The sequence below is a fragment of the Spermophilus citellus genome (genome assembly GCF_964194105.1).
Source record: "Spermophilus citellus genome assembly, chromosome: 14".
Lineage (NCBI taxonomy): Eukaryota > Metazoa > Chordata > Mammalia > Rodentia > Sciuridae > Spermophilus > Spermophilus citellus.
The window spans coordinates 39,224,497-39,244,980 of record NC_138194.1 but is presented as its reverse complement, the minus strand read 5'-3'; the positions used below and the strand labels follow the sequence as shown (position 1 = coordinate 39,244,980).

Sequence of the window (20,484 nt, the reverse complement as noted above, 5' to 3'; positions counted from 1 at the left end):
CTGATTGTGTAGCTAAATATGTGCATCACATGCTGTTTGATCATCCAAATGGATTCACTTTTATATGGCTATTTTTAACAAAGGTTAAGTTGACTTTCCAAGAGAACTGGAGAGAACCTTAAAGTTCAAATCTCCTCATTTTAAAGATAGATTTACATATTAACTCATTGACCACACATATTGTAGCTCTATCTATGTGCCTGGGTGTGGATTAAAGCTCAAGAATTATAAAGTTGAATGTGAAACATTTATAGTTTTGAAGAACTCAGTAGTTAATACTGTCTTATCACTTACTGTGTTGCTTACCCAACATCTCTCACCATGGTGGCATCATCTATATTTTATAGAAGCAAATGAAGGTCAGGGATGCTCCTAAGATATCAATAGGTTAGAGAGAACAGTCTAGAAGACAGGAGCTCACCTTGCTGCCACAGTGTGAACTGGCTCCAATCACCCTTCTCCCTCAGGTTTTCATCTTCAGGCAGGAAGAGACCTTTGGCTTTATCCATCACTGCAAGTCCTTCATCACGGATTAACTTCCAGTTTCTTTCTAAAGTCTAGAAGGAAGGTTCTGGTTTCATTGGACTGAAAATATGGCTGGTAGAACATTTTATAATACTTCTCAGGTATCTTTTTTATTTAATCAAATAATGACATTTTTGCTCTCATCTAGATTGCTTATTTCAATTTTTTCTAGAACCCCTTATCAAGGATGTAAAAAAGAAACAAAACAACCTCTTAATATTTTTCTGAACCAAATGCCGTTGCAGAATAAACACTTCAAAAATTTCTAGAAACCTCAGAGAACAATTCCTTCTACCATAATTATTTGCTTTAAGATTTGCCAAAAGGTTATTTTCTTTTTATTTATTTATTTATTTTAAAATCCATAACCTAACAAGAGAATTGGATTACAAATCACACATTTAATTTCACCTTTCTATAGAGTCCCTTACAGAGCTGCCATTCAACATGAATGGCATAAATACTGAACTTTCAAAGACATAGGAAAAGTGGCCACTGGAGCATTTGATCATTATAAGATTAACAGAAAAACATAACAAATAGGTGCCTTAGTGTTTAGAATTCAGACAAACAAAAAAATATTTCCTTGACTTCTTATTTAGGAGGCAGCTTTAGCCTTAGCCGGGACTTCTGACTGACAGACCCTAGGAGTGGCCAGGTGGGAGCAGGCAGATCTGGTGGGAGATCCTCCAGGCTATCCTCTTCATCACACTGTGCTGTCAGTCAGGGGTGGGTTGGCATGGGAGTGGTGCGGGCATGCAGGCAGAGCTAAGCATCTAGGTAGCCAACTGAGATGAGTTGCTATCAGAAGAAAAGAATTAAAATAGCTTTACTACAGTAAGAAAGAGACAAAGATGTACAGATAAACCAGGATTTTGAAATGTTAATTATTTCAATCATTTCTTAATAGAGGAGAAGTGGATAAAATAGTTGAGGATATGCATTTGTAGATAGGAACACACTAGCCGGTTTCAATAAGAATCTGGGGGCCAGACATGATAAATGTCTTAAGAGTAGGAGATTAGAACTAATCAGTCATGAGGAATAAAAATTTCAAAAATGGATTAAATTGCCCTGTAAAACATAGTTCTCTATCTTTTGCATTAGTCAAGTGAAATGAACTATAATTGAGTAAAACAAAGACAGTGTATAAAGCATTTTTACTACCTCATGTTCTACTAATTCATGATTAAGTGTAAAAAGAAATCAAGGTGATTGAGGACTCCAAAAAACAGCTATTCTCATATTTGTGTGAAAACATGATGCCGGCCTCAGCCAAGTCAGTATGAAATTTGGTCTGAAGCTGCCTCTATTCGTGCTTTAAGCATGGCTTCAAAGTTTGTCCATGCACAGTGCACTGTAACCTAACCTAACCTAAACAGACTGTCACCTACTCTCAGAAAGTAAGTGCATCTTAGACAATCACCAATGGCCAACCACTTAGACAACATTCAAAGAAGACAGACATGAGCTGTAACCAATAGGGCTGTCTCCACCTCACTTCTATATTCTGTATCTGATCTCCTTTTCTCTGACTACACAGAGGTGGAACATTCTATATAATTTTGAATGCAGGCTGCCACCTGACTCTGGAATTACAAATAAAGCCAACTGAGATCTTTAAAAGTAGATTTGTTGTTATTTTCACTTCTAACACCAAGGGACATTTTTTGTGTTATGTGAAACTATTAGGGTTTTTAAAATATTGTAGGGCAAGAAACTTTGATTAGAGATTGATTTTATAATTCTATTTCTGTGAAAACCAGCCATTAGTGTCAACACCTACATCTCCTCCTTCCATCACCCTCCTGCTGGGTGCTGGTCATTTGTCCTTTGTTAGCACTCAGTCCACCAACGAGTTTCCGTGTGTGTGTGTGTGTGTGTGTGTGTGTGTGTGTAGGAAGTTTATAACTAGGAAGTCCACGATGGCAGTTCAAGTAGACACTCAAAAGTCCTCACTTTGGCATGTCTCCATATTGAGAGAATTTCATGGTTTCCTCAAGATCATGGAAAAGAAAAAAAATGCACCCCAGGACTTTGCAGTATGTTCAGATCTTCTTAAATGCACCTAAATTGCCAACTCACTGCTGTTATTGTAACTTGTTCAAGTTGCTAGATAAATCTGTTAGAGTCTTGTTAAATTGTCACACAGACAAGGAGAGAATTACCTCTCTAACACATGGAATTACTTTTCAAATGAGGTTATTGGCACCTTATAAGGGCAAGCTCTTCCCTCCTGGAATTTTAGAAGTTTCATTTCTTTTGAAAGCTGATTTTAAGAGCATGGTTGGAAAGAGCTGTTTCTTTTTCTTTTTTCTTTTTTTTTTTTTGTTACTAAAATAGGGCACAAAACCCAAGGGGAAATGTTCAAGTGACTGCATCACTCAACACAATTTAAACTTTATTACTTAAGAATAGGCTGTCTTTTCATGTGAAATGTCATTCCTGCACCTTTTACCCTCAGCCTCCCTGGGAAGTGTTCCCAAGGTACTTTTCCACAGGTACTACTGATTTAAAAAAAAAAAAAAACCCAAAACAACTTTTGGGTTTTCCTTTGTTTTAAGAATGGCACAGGTGTTGGATGACAGAAACAGGTGCAAAAGAGAAAATGAATGCAGAAGGATCTCCCCAGTACCTGACCTCAAATGCTTGTACTACAGACGTGCTCCATCCTGTGATGGTTAATCTTGAGTATCAACTTGACTGGATTGACAGACACCTAGAAAATTGTTATGCACACTTCTGGGTGGATGTTTCCAGAGATGATTGGCATGTGGGTCAGTGACCTGAAAGGGAAAGACCCACCCTGAGTGTGGGTAGCACCATCCCAAAGGCTGGGAGCCTGGATGGAACAAGGCAGGAGGAGGATGTTCCCATGAGCTTGACTCTTCTTGAGCAGGAGAGATTTTGCTGCTTCCATCTCCCGTGGAAGCAGACTGCAGCCTTTGAATGTAGACTTGCATCAGTAACTCGCCAGCACTTCAGGTTTCAGTCTCACACTAGGGCTGTATCATTGCTCTTTCTTGTGCTGAGGCTTACAGTTTCTTGAACCAAGCAGCAACTGGTTCCCTAGCTCTCTAGCAGGGCAGTAGCCACTGTGGAATTACCCAGCCTCTGATTATATAAAACAATTGCCTCTTATATATCCATTCTATTTGTTCTGTTCATCTGGAGAACCCTGGCTAATAAACTATCCCAGCACTGCATAGATTTCTAGTTTATTTCCATTAATACAGTTACTCATTATTTTCTCTTTTGAGTTCAATACGGTGTCACAGAATTTTATAGTTGGAAGGATCTGTTCTGTTAACCTCCTGGAAATTTTTTTAGCGATGACAAAATGACTCTTGGAGTGGTGAATGAGCTTAACAGTCCAGGTAGACTCACCCTGCTGTTGCCCTCTTGGTCATTCCTAAGGATCTTGTGGAAGAGGCACAGTCTAAGTTTCAGTCTGTGCTGGGCTCTGCAGGCCTTGTTCCCCTCTAGGGCGTGGGAGCAATTGTGGGGTCCCACAGCTTCCTGTGCACCTTCAGGAGAAGGTACTTTTGAGGTGCTCAGAGAGACATGTGCTTCCAGCTTGCATTGTGCAATGGGTGCAACTCAAAGACAGCTCACATCCTTGACAAGGACAAGTGGGGAAATTGAGTGACCCAAAAGAGAGGACCAGTGAAACTTGGTGACATAAAGAAAAATGATGTAGTGGTAACAACAATCATGCTTTTCTAAGCATTTCAATGTAAACACTTTTTCGACCAAAGTGAATAACTCTACTAGGGGGTATTCTTCAACTTTGGAATCACACACAGGGACTTTAGCGAACAATCTGGGATGAAACCTGGGAAATGTTTTTAAGCACACACCAAGGAACCACATTTAATGAAATACAGATCATGACGGGAGATTAAAGACCAAACCTAATTACACAGTACGCATGTGTGTCAGTCCATTTGGGTTGCTGTGATAACACAGTGTAGATAGGCTGGTTTATAAACAACAGAAATTTAATTTTCAGTTCTGGAGCCTGGAAGTCTAAGATCAAGGAATTAGCAGATCTGGTGTCTGGTGAAGGACTGTTTCCTGGTTCACAGAGAGTGTCTTTGCACCCATGAGTCACATGGTAGAAGAGGGCAAGGCAGCTCCCTGGGGCTTCTCTAATCCCATTTAGGAGGGTTTCACCCTTGTGATCTAATCACATCCCAAAGACCTTACCTCTTAAAACCATAACCTTGTGGGTTAGGAGTGCAACATATGAATTTGGGGGAGGGGAGACACAAGAAAATTCAGACTACATGTGTGCAGGAGGTGAAGAGTGAAAAGGAAGGGAATATGAATTTTCTCCACAGTAATAGTACTCAGTCTTCAGAGATGGCAAGGAATGCCTTTGTGTAAGAAATTCCAGCAAAAACTTAAATGTCTACACAAAGCCAGCAATGCCTACAGTTTTAAAGGTCTACCTTGAAATATGATTTCCTTTACCCTAAATTCACCTGTTTCTTAAAACTGGAGAGAGAAACTAATAGCACTGGCATCTCAGCTGGGAAGACTAAAGTTTCTAAAGCATATTTTTTTTCTTGTGGCTACACATAACTTAGAAACCAGATTTGACTGTTATTACAGTGGCCCATGGTTTTGTTAAACCTCAGCTATATTTGGCACTCTAGCCATCCATAAATTGATTTCCCAGTTCCAAGCCCTACTAATCCCATAATGCACCTCAACTGGCCTTAATCCCAATTCTCTGTTCAGGTAAGAGCCGTTTCCTCATCTTCCCAGATAGCTGACTCATGCCATTTGATGGTTCACTTTTCTTTTCAATGCCAAATTCATTTAACTTCTATTTTTGAAATCCTCTCTTAAAATTGAATTCTTACAGAAAGTCTTTCTTTTGGGGCTGAGGGTGTAGCTCAGTGGCAGAGCTCATGCTTACATGCAAAGCCCTAAGTTCAATACCCAGCGCCAAAAAAGCCAAACTCAACCAAAAAAGAACAACAACAACAACAAAAAGAAGAAACAAACAACAAAAGACAACATTCTTTTGAAAAGTAAATCATAGCCCAAATCATTCTTACTTACCTATTTTTCTTACTACTGTTTTTTATTCCATTTAAAGATCCATGCTTTTTTTTTTTTTAAGTTTTTTATTCAACTCTTCCCTATCCCTGAGCCTAACTCCCAGCTGGTTCTTTTAAATATTTCTTCTGTGGTTTAACTGTTTATATATAAATAATTTGTTGGCATTACTATTCTTGATTTAATAATTTTAGACATCATCCCCCACCTACCAGGGAAGGTTAACGATCTAACAAGTTGATGCCTTTCTCTTTTCCCTCTTTTCTATCCTTGTGATACAGTTAATTTCTCAAATCTTTCATTCATCTGGGTAAATTCACATTCAGATTTTAAAATATTATGACAATGAAGTATCACTCACATTTGACTTGAGTTGTAAATGATCATACTTTGTTTCACATGCAGTTTTTACAAAATTCTGCCCTTTTGTTGGCTTAATTTTCTAATACTTAACACTGTTTCTTCACCAACTCTGAAACTGTACTAAAAAAAAAAAAAATGTCTGTTGAGCATGTCTAACCCAAAAATCTGAAATCTAAAACACTCTAAAATCTGAAAAGGTTTTGTAGCAAGAGGAAAACTTTATACCATGAAAATGTATCATGCAGAAAATTATTTAAAATAACATAAAATTATCATATGAAAAATAAATATATTTTGTGTTCACATTTGTGTTCCATCCCCAAGATATCTCATTATGCATATGCAAATAAAATCCCCAAATCTGAAATACTTCTGGTTCCAGACTCTTGATAAGGGCCACTGCACCTGTATTCTCACCCTTTGCTGAAGACATCATATAGTCTATTACTTTCTTTCTTTTTCTGTTTTTCTAAATGGACCCTCCAGTAGCTAACATGCTTTACTATAATGTGGAATAGTGGCTCTCTGGGCTTCACAGAACTTGCCTTGGCCTCTGGTATTGGGATTTCTAACTATTTAAGTCTAGTTTCTGAGAAAGAACACATGACTGGTAAAATTGCATTTCTGAAAACATCTGAAACTATTCTTATGTGATTGAAAGTTTGACCATGAATGGATAGGTGTTCAGGTAGTAAATTTATTTACCTAGTTTTAAAATCTCATTATAATTTTTTTTTGTTATATAGTGTGATTATCATTTTATTTTTATTTTTTAAAATAAAAGATAAAGATTGAATATATTCAAAGTATACAATGTGGTGCTTTTTTACATGTATAAAATGTGCAATGATTGCCATAATCAAATTAATAATTAACACACAGTTCACTATCCACACTGTACCTTCAATCCCTAGAACGTGTTCCTCTTACAAGCGAAAAGTTTGTACTCTTTGGCAAACACCTCCCCATTTTACCATGCTTATCCATGGCACCTACTGTGCTACTCTCTGCTTTGACTTTGTTAAAATTCCACATTTATGATCACACAGTAGTTGTCCATCTGAGTTTGGCCTAGAATATACTCCAGGTTCATCCAGGTTGTTGTGAATGGCAATACCTCCTTCATAAATGGTTCCACTGTGTGTATGTACCACTCATCTGTGACATATAGATTATTTCCATATTGTGGCTATTTTGAGTAATTCTGCAGTGAACAGGGAGGTGCAGACATATGTTTGAGATACTGAATTATTACTGTTGGCTATATATCCAGAAGCAGGATTTCTGAATCACATGTCAGTTCTATTTTTACTTTTTTGAGGAACCTCCTCACTATTTTTCACAGTGACTGTAGCAATTTATATTCCTCCCAACAGTGTAAAGTGTTCTTTTTTCCACATCCTTGCCAACACCTGTTACCTCTTATTTTTCATAGTAGCCACCCTAACATGTGTGAAGTGATGTCTCATTGTGGTTCTAATTTGCATTTCCTTGATGATTAATGATGGAGAGCATTTTTCATAAACTCATTGGCCATTGGAAGAATGTCTATCCAGGTCCTTTGCCCATTTTTTAAAATCAGATTTTTTTTTTTTTTTTTTTTTTTTTTTTTTTTTTTGCTATAGAGAAAGGGATAGGAATTCCCTTTCAGATGTTTAATTTGCAAATCTTCTCCTATTCCATTGGTTGCCTTTTCATTTTGTTGACTGGTTTCTCTGCTGTGTAGTAACCTTTAGTTTGACACAGTCCTGCATATTTATTATTATTATTATTAGGGGTCATAACAAAAAATCATTGCCAAAAATCATGTCTTATTTAACTTTGAGAGCAGAGCTGTATCGAATTGCAAGTTTTAGTGCTACTATTGGGAAAGATGTTATCTTTTGGATTCCTCTTTCTTTCTTTTTTTTTCTTTTTGGTCCTTCCAGAGGATCTCTTTTTTAAAAATTTATTTTTTTAAATAAATGACAGTGGAATGCATTACAATTCTTATTACACATATACAGCACAATTTTTCATATCTCTGGTTGAATATAAAGTATGTTGACACCAATTCGTATCTTCATACATGTACTTTGGATAATGATCTCTAAGAGTCAGATTCTGCCACTTAGTAGCCTGGTAATTTTGGGTAAGGTACCTAATGCTGTGCTTTAAATTTCTCATTTAAAAAATTTCCCTCAGAGGTGAGAAGACTAAGTGTGCCAAGAGGACATGTGCTATATACAAATACTGCACAGCCATGATGAAAATAATGAGAATTGTAAAATTTTCTCTTTCTGACATCCTGAAATTTCATGGTAACATGTTTTAGTATAGGGATCGAATATCCACTGGTGCTCCTTATTAACATGGAAATATACTTTTTCCCCCATGGCCATTTTCTAGGATTATTTCTTTAATATTGTCTTCTCTATTTCCCCCTATTCTCTCTGCAACTGCTTTTATTTGTATTCTGGACATGTTACATTGAGCCTCTAATTTTCCTATTTTTCATCTTTACCTTTTTATTTTTCCTTCTGGTGGCTTTTCCTGATATAGCTTCTAACAACACTAATAAATTTTATTTCTGCAAATCCCAAGAGCCCTTTCTGGGTCTTTGTTTGCTACCCTTTGTGTTCTTGCTACTTTTTTTTTCTATTCTTGTTTTATGGGTATACTATCCCTTCTTAGTGTTCTGAGTACCTTTGAGGTATTATTTCAGGTTTGCCTTTGTTCCTGTATTTTCTATTTCCCTAAATTACAGCATTTCTTTTGTTTCTTTTGTTCTTTGTTGTTTATGCTGAAGATCTCCTCAATCCTTGGTGATGCTTAGGTATCAGTTCTATAAAAATGAACGAGCCATTGGTCATCTTGTGTGAAATGGCAGGGTCTGTGATTGATGGCCACATTGTGAAGCCAGATTTTTTTCATTGGGGACCCTAAAAAGTCAGTACAGACAGCCCTATTCTTTTTTTTTTTTTTTTTTAAGAGAGAGCGATAGAGGGAGAGAGAGAGAGAGAGAGAATTTTTTAATATTTATTTTTTAGTTATCGGCGGACACAACATGCTTGTTTGTATGTGGTGCTGAGGATCGAACCCGGGCAGCGCGCATGCCAGGCGAGCGCGCTACCGCTTGAGCCACATCCCCAGCCCCAGACAGCCCTATTCTTTGAGGCCATGCAACTTCTTCAGTGGTCATAATCCTGGATCCCTTAAATTCCTTCATCAGAATCCCCTCTGTGATGACTCTGGTTTCTGCTTTCTTGGAACTGACAAATCAGATAATTGTGGTTTCCAATAAAAAAAAAAAATGACAGACACTGTTCATCTATTGCTGTCTCTCTCCCACCATTTAAAAAAGTTTTGTTCCATTTTTATTTTTTTTACTGTCACTTAAAGTGAGGGTTTTATATATGGATATGTTAAATGCATACATTTAATTTCATTTAATTCTTCTTTACTTATATTTTCTATATATCTCTAACTGCTTTTTCCTGTTTATCTTTTTTATTTCTAGACTAGAAGGATCTTATAATATGTAATTCAACTTCTTAGTGGACTTTAGAGACAACTGTATGCCTGCAAAGTCCTTTATCAATCTCTCAAATGCATCTTTAAAAGATCACTGAACTCAACGTATGATAAATAGGCAAGAGAGAGAGAGAGAGAGAGGAAGAGAGAGATAGAGAGTGTGCCAGTGAGCAGTGAAGAAATAGTTTCAGCATCATATTTCACATTTTGAATCAAACTCTCTAATCTGTGTATTGATTTACTGTCAATCTAATTTCTTTTTGCCTCTTGGGCTATATTCTTTACTTGTACCTCTTAGTTGGTATACCCTAACTCCATGAGATGCTTAGGTGATGATAAAATGATTATAATGCTTCAAGCTTGAGAAAAAGTCACTTTAATTTTGTTCTAATCAATCAAAATTGGTCTAACTGAACTTTAAATATTTTATTCTATGAAGGGACACTTCTGTTGAGGCAGTAAGTGTAGCACACTGCTAAGAGAGGAGGACTACTAATGAAAGCCACCAATGGTATTAACTGGCTAAACCAAGAGTAACAAAACAGCACAGACAGAGTGGCTTAAACAACAGCACTTTTATGTCCTCACAATTTGGGAGGCCAGAAGTCCATAGTCAAGGTGCTGGAAAATTTGGTTTCTTTTTTTTATATTTATTTTTTAGTTGTAGTTGGACTCAATATCTTTATTTATTTTTATGTGGTGCTGAGGATGGAACACAGGGCCTCTCATGTGCTAGGTGAGCGCTCTACCACTGAGCTACAACCTCAGCCCAGAAAATTTGGTTTCTTTTGAAGCCTCTCTCCAGAGCTTACAGATGGCCTTATTCTCACTGTGTCCTCACATGGCCTTTCCTCTGTGGGCATGCATTCCTGGTACCTCTCTGTGATTTCAAACTTCCTCTTCTTATAAGGACTTCCACCAGGTAGGATTAGGGCTCATCATAATGGCTTCTTTTAAACTGCTTCTTCTTAACTGCCTCTTCAAAGCCTGTCTCCAAACACAGTTACATTCTGAGGTACTGGGGGGTTAGGTTTTCAACAGTTTGGGGGAGACATAATTCAGCACAAAATACTAAAAACAGATTCAAATTAGAACCAGCTCCAGCTAAGAAAGCAAATAGCAGATGGAAGAGGACCAGAAATAAATTTACATCAACATGGGCAAAAGTAAATTTATAGGAGCAAAATAAAACATGGTTATGGGGAAAGGTTTTTAACTTGTGTGCAAACATCATACAAGAACTCAGAGGGCTGAGAGTAATAAAAGCGAGATCACGTCTTAACTATGTTTGATTAGCTATAAGAAAAACGGAATGAATATCACATAGACATTGGCAGTTGACAGAAAATTTCTGAGATATGTAGGTACTTTGACAAGTCCTGAGTCTACATTAAGAGAAGGGACGTCATGAAAGACTACTGTGGGCAAAATTTATGCATAAAATCGAAGTGCGAATGAATGACTAAAATGTCACTTCAATACATATAATACCAAATTGTACTTAACTAAGAATATGCTTGTAATTCATTACTATTATAGAAATTATATAGTTTGGTTTTGAGAGATTATTTTATCTTAATTATGTTAGGAATTACATATCTCAATTTTCAGAGATAAAATCAGCTTGCTTAAATCCTAGCCAAAATGTGTCTCTCCAGCATGCTAAGAACAGAGGCAGCCATGCATCCTGCTTTAGAAATGGTACCCCAGGGTGGGGTCATCCCCCTGAGTGAGGAGCTGAGGCTACAGAATCAGAGCAAACACTGCAGTAAGCACAACGCTTTCCCAGAAAATTCTCTTTGCAGTCATTTTAATAAAACCTCTAAGGAAATTAGTAGCATTAAAGGAACAATCTCTCACTGGTCCTGATACATTTTGATTAGCTCTCCTTGTTTTTCCAAGCTTGAATATAAAGATCAAAGAAAGCAGCTGACATTTCTTATTGTGGAAATAAACCAAGACCACTCAAATGAGAAAAAGCAAAGGCTATTTACTCTAAGCTTGCAGCAGCAAAGAAGTCAGACACAGTCACCTGTGTTTTGGCAAAGATTCAAAGGCAGGAAGAGTGGGCAGTTTTTGTACTAGCAGAAAGGGAAGGCTGTGCCCTCCACAGAAGCTGTTGGCCTGAGGAGGCTGGAGACAGCTAACAGTAGTGGGACCTCCTATGTGATGGTTTAAGGGTGCATTGCATATTTTTTTTGCTCAGGTTGTTAAGTTGGGACTGTAGACAAAAATCTGGGCAGCTGTCATTTATTAATTAAATCCTAGCCAGTTGGGGCTGATTATTACAGAAGTTATTATTCAGCTTCCTTGGTTGCTACTAGAGATCGTGGTCTGGCTTCCTACAAGTCTGACGTAGAGCAGGCTAGTTCCCTTGGCTGTTGGTTGTAGATAGCAGATGTGTTTCTTGGGCAGGTTCCTGGGCCATAGCTCTCTTTTTATATATGGTCTGGCCATTGTCCCTTGGTGTTTTTAGTCTCATTCTCCTTTCTAAAGAAAAAATTACAATAGGGGGCATCTTGCACTGGAGCATGAGAGGAGTCTTATAGAACTGAATTTTGTTCTTTTTAGAAAGTGGGAGAAAAAGGATTTCTTCACCTGAGAGAAAGGAGAAAATACAGGCTACATTGCCAGAAGACCCAACCTGAGGGCTGTAAGCACTCAGATGGCAAATGAGACCCATTTTCTTTTTTTTAAATTAGTCCAGATGGGCAGGAAGGCCAATCGATGTGTCAGTCAGAAGGAGGTATAAGGGGGACACCAGGTTGGATTCCCTTCCATCCTACCTCTTGGAAAGAGTGTACTGAACTAAGTCCTAAAGAAGTGACATCTCTGAGCAGAAACCCAAAGTCATTGATCTCAAGCGGGTGAAAGAACCTGATTGGGAGACTTCCTGAGTATATATAAAAACAAATATCTTGATGAACAGATACACAAGCAGATATGTATGTGGTTATGTATACGCCATTGATCTGTGCATAAGTATGTTAAAACACAGATCATGAGCTACCTCATTAAACATTTTTGAGCCCCAAATGGAATACCAGTCTACAGGTTCAGTTTGCAATTATTCTGAGATATCAAACACTGTACTGTGAGTTCCCAAAGAGGGTCACAGATAAAAATGCCAATGTGTAGTCATTTTGTTTTTCATATTGATAAATACTGAGAACTCACCAATTTTGCTGGGAGAAAGAAAACAAATGGCCTTTTAGTTTGAAATAACTCAAAGAATATAAAGTATTTTGTTCTTTTGCTCTATTGCCATAATTGGCATCATAAGGCATTCTATGATCTCAATTTAGTAAGGCTGCACACCTGAATAGCACACAGAAACATCCAACGTGGTGGTTTTGTTTAGTTGATATTTTGCTTTGTTTGCCTCATTAAAATCTTGGAATTGAAAAGGAACTGGGATAATTATTCTAAACTTAGAGGCATAGAAAGTGAGGCTCAGATGGGGGGGAGAAGCTTGCCCAAAATATCGGTGTTGACAGCAAAACTAATTTCCTTCTCATTGTGGGATCCCATTTAAAAAGTTCACTTTTAAATCATAATTGTCAAATTCTGGACTCCCATCCTTGTTTTGTGAAAATATCACTAGAATCCCAAAAGTTCAAAGTTTGACATTGAAAAAATAAGATTAAACTATTATGTTAAGCTTAAGGAATTGCTTTTAGCACTTCTTTATACCATGATATTAGTTTTATGTAAAACTGCTAATCCTCTTAATTTACAGCTTAATTCCACTGCAAATGTGACATTTTTGCTTCTTTATCAATCCATTTCATTTCAAAAGCAATCCATTGAAAACATTCAAATATTTAATCACATGGAAAGAAATGTTGAACCACTAATGTATTACTGGATAAGTCCTATTTTTGTCCAGGTGAAGTTAATCATACACAGTGGATTTCTTAATTAATAAGAACCATAGTGTGGAGGAAAATGACAGAGAATGCTATTCTAATCAATCATCCCTATGCACTCTGTCACATCACTGGCAAAGTATAGCTGGCCACTTCTCCACCTGTAATAAAAGTGCAATATGAAGAAAGGCAAATTTATATGTGATGTTATTTCTTTACATCAGACCAGCTGCTCTGAAGAGCTTAGAAAACAGAATGCCAAACTTTTCTTTTTTTTCCCCCAGTGACGAATGCAAAGAGTTAGGTAGTAGGAAAAGCAATTGTATAGTGGTTTCTTTCTCTCCCTTTCTCTCTTCCTCCTCCCCTCCCTCCCTCTCTCCATTCCTTTCTTCCTTTCCAGGGATTGAACCCGGGGCATTCAACTACTGAGACACATCACCAGCCCTTTTTAATATTTTATTTAGAAACAGAATCTTGCTATGTTGCTGAGGCTGGCTCTGAACTTGCAATCCTCCTGCTTCATCCTCCCTAGCCACTGGGATTCAGCCCTGCTTGTACAGTGGTCTCTATGCATATAAATTCCATCTAAATTGGCCATGAAATAATGTGGATCAAACAGTTAATCTCAAAAAAGGAAGAGCAACACACTTAATGTATGATGGCTTTTCTTTAACTATAAGGGATCATTTCTACTTCCAACCCAGCAAAGATTTTACTCCATTTTTTTTTTCAGTTTCAATGTTAAATACCCTCAAGGCAATCGACACTTTGATATTTGTGATTTGAACAACAAACTACTCATTTCTAATGAAAATAAGCCCCAAAGGGAAAACTCCGCTGAAATATTTTTCTCCAATTTCTTTCATTGAGTTGCATAACCCCCAGTGCTAGAACTGCCGAATTATAAGCTACACAATGAAGAACAGTGAAACTTGACAAAAGGGGGAAAAAAAACCAAAAACCCAGAGGACATCTACTGAACACTGTTCCATGCCTCCAAGAAAACAGCACTCTGCTGAATGGAAACGTGCTATCCGTGGTAGTTAACACTCACTTAATGGCCAGAATCTGCATTATTATTCTAAAAGTATTTTTGGCCAAACCTGGCAGCTGGGAGATCTAGAGTTCTAGTTTAAGATAGCAATGGTTGGATGATGATACATGGTTTGGAATATTCAAATCTGTAATTTGGTTATGAAAGAATATCCTCATATGCAAGTGTTTGTCAACTAAATGGTCAACAGGCCCTGGATTCCTCACACAGCTGGCTCTCTGTACATCACAGTAATTATTGGCAAATGGTCACCTTGACATGACTTTCTTTTTAAAAAATCATAATGGTACAATATTACCATTTCTGTCAATAAGGTAGTTAACAAAGCAAAATACTATCATATAGCCCTGAGTTTTAAACATATGATTCCACACGGGTGAGGTATCAAGATGCTGGGAACCCTGTGATTAACACCCAGGCCTTACTGTTCTTAAATAAAGCTTGAAATAAGCAGGGCTAAAATAAAGAAGCTCAACTAAATAGAATTTTGAAATACTTGGTTAGCAAAGAGGAGGACACAAGACCTAAGAACAAACATAGGTAACCCTCAGAGCAACTGTGGCATACCGGCAAGAATGTAGATTTTGAGGACAGGGAGATCTCAACCCTGTCAACCATTAAGTATGTGATTTTAGGCAAATTTCTTATCTTCTCTAATCCTTACTTTATTCATATATAATGTACATGAGAATATCTATCTTAGAGATGCCATAAATATTAAAATATTCCATATAAAAGTTCAGCATATGGATGGCAGATAAGTAGCAATTAATAGATGCTTGTCATTAAATTACTATCAAATCATAATTACTACTTAAAACTGGGTTTTCCAGGTCATATTTTAAAAATTGGAAAATATTTTTTTCTATGAAAATGAGGTAATAAATCAAAATTATGATCATCAGAATATAACAATAATTAATGTTTACTATAGGCATTTTGCAGATAATGAGCTGGAACAATAAGAATGTACTCAGTACCACACTGGTCATAAGGAATAAACCAGAGGACAAACCAGGCAATGTGGCTATGGAGGACAGGTTCTGAACTGCTTCCCTGTATTCCTTTAGAGATGATTCTTAGGTTCTTCAACAACCTTCAGAAACCTGCTTACTGTTAACATATTTGAACTGCCACATACTATCATAGTTGCCTATTTTTATTTATTTTTTCCATATTTTTATTGGTGCAATATAGTTGTAGATAGTAGTGGGATTTGTTGTTACTTTTTCATACATGCACACAATATAACATATGATTTGGCCAATATGATTTCCCATCTCTCTCCCCTCTTTCCTCCCCCTTGTTCCTTTCCTCTACTTTTCTGATCTGCCTTTGATTTTCATGAGATTCACCCCTCCAACCCCACTTTCTTTTCTTTTATATTCTCTAGTTTCCAAATATGAGAGAAAACATATAATCCTTGACTGTTTGAGTTTGGCTTATTTCACTTAATATAATGTTCTCAAGTTGCATCCATTTTCCTGCAAATGACATCATTTTTCTTTATGGCTAAATAAAGCTACACATATTATAAAAGCTACATTATATAAGTAAAATGTTTTCTTTATCCAATTATTTGTTGATGAACACATAGGCTGGTTCATAGTTTGGCTCTTGTGAATTGTGCTGCCATAAACATGGGTATACATGTATCACTCTAGTATATAGACTCTAATTTTTTAGGCTACATATTAAGGAGTGGTATAACTGAACTCTATGGTGGTCAATTCCTTGTCTTTTAAGGAAACTCCACACTGATTTCCATAGTAGTTGTACTAATTTACAATTCCACTAACAATGTAAAAGTGTTCCTTTTCCTCACATCTTCTTTAGCATTTATTACTGTTGGTATTCTTGATGACTGCCATTCTGACTGGAGTGAGAAGAAATCTCAGTATAATTTTGATTTCCATTTTCCTAACTGCTAATGATGGTGAACATTTTTCATATATTTGTTGGCCATTTTTATTTCTTCTTTTGAGAATTGTCTGTTTAGTTCATTTGCCTATTTATTAATTGGGCTATTTAGTTTTTTGGTGTTAAGTTTTTTGGGTTTCTTTATACACTCTGGATATTAATCCTCTGTGAGAAAAGTAGCTAGCAAAGATGTTCTCCCATTCTGTGGTTCTCTCTTCATTTTAATTATTTCCCTTGCTACGCAGAAACTTTTAAATTTGATGCTATCCAATTTATTAACTCTTGGCATTATTTCCTGAGCTTTAGGGGTCTTATTGGGAAAGTTGTTGCTTGTGTCTATGTGTTAGAGTGTTAACTCTAAATTTTGTTCTACGAGTTGGATAGTTTCTGGTCTAATTCCTAGGTCTTTGATTCATTTTGAGTTGACTTTTGTGCAGGGTGAGAGACAAGTCTCATTCTTCTATATATTGGATAACCAGTTTTCCCAGTACCATTTGTTACAATGGCTCTTTGTGGATTTGTTTTTGTGTTTTCTGTTCTGTTTCAGTGGTCTATGCATCTGTTTTTGTGCCAGTACCATGCAGTTTTTGTTGTTATAGCTATGTAGTATAATTTGAAGTCAGGTATTGTGATTCTTCGAGAGTTGCTTTGTTCTGACTTAGAATTGCTATAGCTATTCTGGGTCTTTTATTTTTCCAAATAAATATTAGGACTGTTTTTTTCCAGTTCTGTGAAGAATGTCATTAGTATTTTAATGGGTGGTTGTCTATTTTTAACAGATCTATTGAGATATAATTCATGTACCATAAAATTCACTTACCTTTTACAACTTAATGGTTTTTAGTATATTCAGAATTGTATGACCAACAACATTACTTAATTTTAAAACATTTTCATCACCCCAAAAAGTAGCCCCATAACCATTGTTACTCTCCTTTATCCTAATCTTTCATACCCTGGCAAAATTCTCTTTATGGATTTGCCTACCCAGGACAGTTCAATCATGTAATATGTGGTCTTTTGTGACTGGCTTCCTTCACTTAGCATCATGTTTTTAAGGTCTATCTACATTCCACCAAGAATCAGTATTTCATTCCTTTTTACTGTAATTGTGTAAATATGCCATATTTGTCTATTTATTTATTCATCATTTGGATAGATATTTTGGGTAGTTTCCACTAAATTAATTTCAATACTATGCAGAGAGAGACCTTACCTCTTCCACCATGTGAATACACAGAGAGACAACACCATCTACGAACCAGAAGCAAGTACTCAACAGAGAGAGAAGGCACCATATGTGTATCAGAAAGGAAGCCCTCCCTGGCACTTTGGATCCTGGATTTTGCTGCCTCCAGAATCCCAAGGAATATATTTATATTGCTTATAAACCACTCAGTGAATGGCATTTTTCCATAGCATCCCAAATGGACTCAAGACCCTGACCATTTATACAATTGGAAAAGAATAGCAGTCAGGAGTTTACATGGTAAGTTAATTTCACATGCAATGCTAATGTTCATGTGCAGCTAAAGATAGAACACAAAGAAGTGTTTGGGTCGCATAGTTGTAAAAGAATATTTCACAACAGATGACTCACAGAGAAGACGATTTCTTAGAAAATGAATGAAGAGGGGCTGGGAGCAGAGAATGCAGAGAACAATATTTGGGTCCAAGTGCACACATCCTGAACTGTCAGCTTCCTTTTCAACTTCCATTATGCCTCTTCTTTCTTCTTAATAGATCCCTGACTTTGTTGGAGTGTCCCTCTGCCCCCCTGATAGGCTATTCAATTAAAAAGAAGCTGATCCTTTCCTGGCTCCCAGGGCATGACCTGTTGGCTGGATTAAGGATTCCCTCAGAGCCCCTTGCCAGTAGCTAATCCATAAATTGACTGAGATTGGATGAGACTGAAGAAAATACTGCTCCTACGTTGATGGAGAGATACTCTCTCTTTCTTCCTGGAAGCCTGTTGCCAGCTACTACTTGGTGTCCCAGACTCCTTTGTAACAGTGAGTGCCACATGACATGGTAATTATCAATAGGAAAGGGTCTCCTGGGGGGTTTCTGACAGGCAGTCAGGGCTGGGATGGTGGTTCAACAATGCTATCAAACTGCTGGCAGCCTTCTTGCAGTAAGCCAGCACAGGAGGAAGTGAAGAGCCAAGAAAATCTCCCCCCATTATACTACCCCCAGGTCTGCCCTACCATTAGGCTTCTATTTATGTGAATCAATAAAGTTCTTAGTGTTTGGAGTCAGGTTTGATTTTCATTTCTGTTATTTGAATTTGGAAGCATCCTAAAATCTATAGCAGGGAAGCAAACTCACAAAGATCCCTGGAAGAAATGGGGAGGGCAATCAAGAGAGTTCAATGTGACCTGATCTGAGGGAAGATGGACTTTGACAAAGGAATAGAATCACTGAGAGCGCTAAGTGCAGCAGATTTATCAAGGAAGTGCTGTTCCTATGCAATTTCTACTCTGGGTATGAAACCTCTTAAAATTAATCTTTATATTTAGTCATCATATCATGGTTGTCACCTCTTTAAAGTACTCAAAGTCTAAGTGATGGCAACCTACTTTCCAATTGGTTGAGATAATTATAAAGTATGTTTTTACAATGAAATATAGAATAAACATGGTCAAATAAAACTGCTTCAGTGTAAGTGCATGGAAACTTCTCTTTTCTCCAAGTAGACCAATTAATCAGTGAAGTCTTATAAGTCTCATAAGATGTTGTTTCACAAAAATATTGTGAGAAATTTTAAACATACACCCAAAAGTAGGAAGAGTATAAGAATGTCCACATCTCTATCACCCTGATTCTAGAATTCCCAATGGTTTGCCACTCCTATTCTTCCCTTCTGTTTCCTTCACATGTAAAATGAACCGTTGAAATCAATAACATAATCTTCCATAAAACACTGTATAAATATTCTATAATATTATCTTCTACAAACCATGTATAAATGACAGATTTCTAGGTCAGAACACAGAAGCCCATCAAACACTTAGGGTACACGACATTTCTACATTTTGAATAGAAGACAGGGTTATTAAAACAAAGAGTAAATTAACTATGAGTTCCATTTTATTGATGCATTTAAGAAGAATGAGCAAAAGTAAACTTCTAACCACATATTTACCCAAATCACAAATAGTCAAATGTTCAGATTTAGCCTACCAACATAAAAATTTTCCATTTTTATAGTTATTAAGTTGTTAGAGTTACTTAGTTTCCCTATCCTACATATCTGCCACAACATTTTCTAAAAATATTTATAACTTTTTTCTTTCCATAGCCTCAGGATGTGTGGTTCTCAAAGCATGGTCCAGGGACACCTGGTGGTTCTCTAGACTCTTTGAGGGGGATTGGAAAGATCAAAACTATTTTCCAAACCTAAGAAGATGTTCTTTTCTCTTTTTATGCTCATTTGAGCACAGATACACAGTGGAACTTTCCAGAGGACACATGATATATAACATCAGCGTTCTAGTGTATATGTGAAATAAATGTGAGAATATTCCCAGTTTCTATGAACCAAATATTTAAAAAAGATTTGTAAAAATATACAACAATTCTAATAATCTCACTATATTTTGTGTTGAAAATGTAATTATTTTGTAAAAATGTTACTTATAATAACATGTAATGATGTTATTGGTATTTTTAAAGAATTCATACATAAAATGATATTTTATTTGTCTTAATTTCTAAAGATTACATGGGTAGATATAACCTATATAAAAAATTCCTTGTCTGCTGAATAATTTTTAAAAGCATGTGGGAGTCTCAAGACTAAAAAGTATGAGAACTACTGTTCCAGATAAATTCCCTACTTTATCCTATAGATGATACCTTTAGCTAATGGGATGAAGATATTCTTTTTCTACTATTTTTTGAAAATATTACTGGGAATAAAATGCATCTTCTGCCTGACATTTCTTTCCATGATTAACATTCTGATTTTGAGCAGGAAATAGGCAAGAGATTAGGTGAGAACAATACCTAAGTCAACACTCACCTTCACTAATTCTGTGTAGCCTGTCTCTCTTGGGGTCCACCATGGCTGGGCTCTCAAGCCATTCACATTATAGAGCGATCGTTGCCAGACGGATGCAAAGTGTCCTCTCTTGTGCCCAAGCTCATACCACTTGTATGCCTGAAAGA

At 36.7% G+C, this 20,484-nt stretch overlaps 1 protein-coding gene across 5 annotated transcripts in view; it reads right to left on the bottom strand.

The window, feature by feature from the left end:
• The window catches only part of ASPH (aspartate beta-hydroxylase), a 213,079-nt gene that overhangs the window by 24,705 nt on the left and 167,890 nt on the right, over positions 1-20,484 (bottom strand). For all 5 annotated transcript variants that reach the window (XM_081265760.1, XM_081265761.1, XM_081265762.1 and 2 more), the window contains 2 exons: positions 20,339-20,476; positions 422-557 (listed from right to left, as the gene is read on the bottom strand). In XM_081265760.1, the coding sequence (XP_081121886.1) occupies positions 422-557; positions 20,339-20,476 (274 nt within the window). The remainder of the gene's footprint in view (positions 1-421; positions 558-20,338; positions 20,477-20,484) is intronic.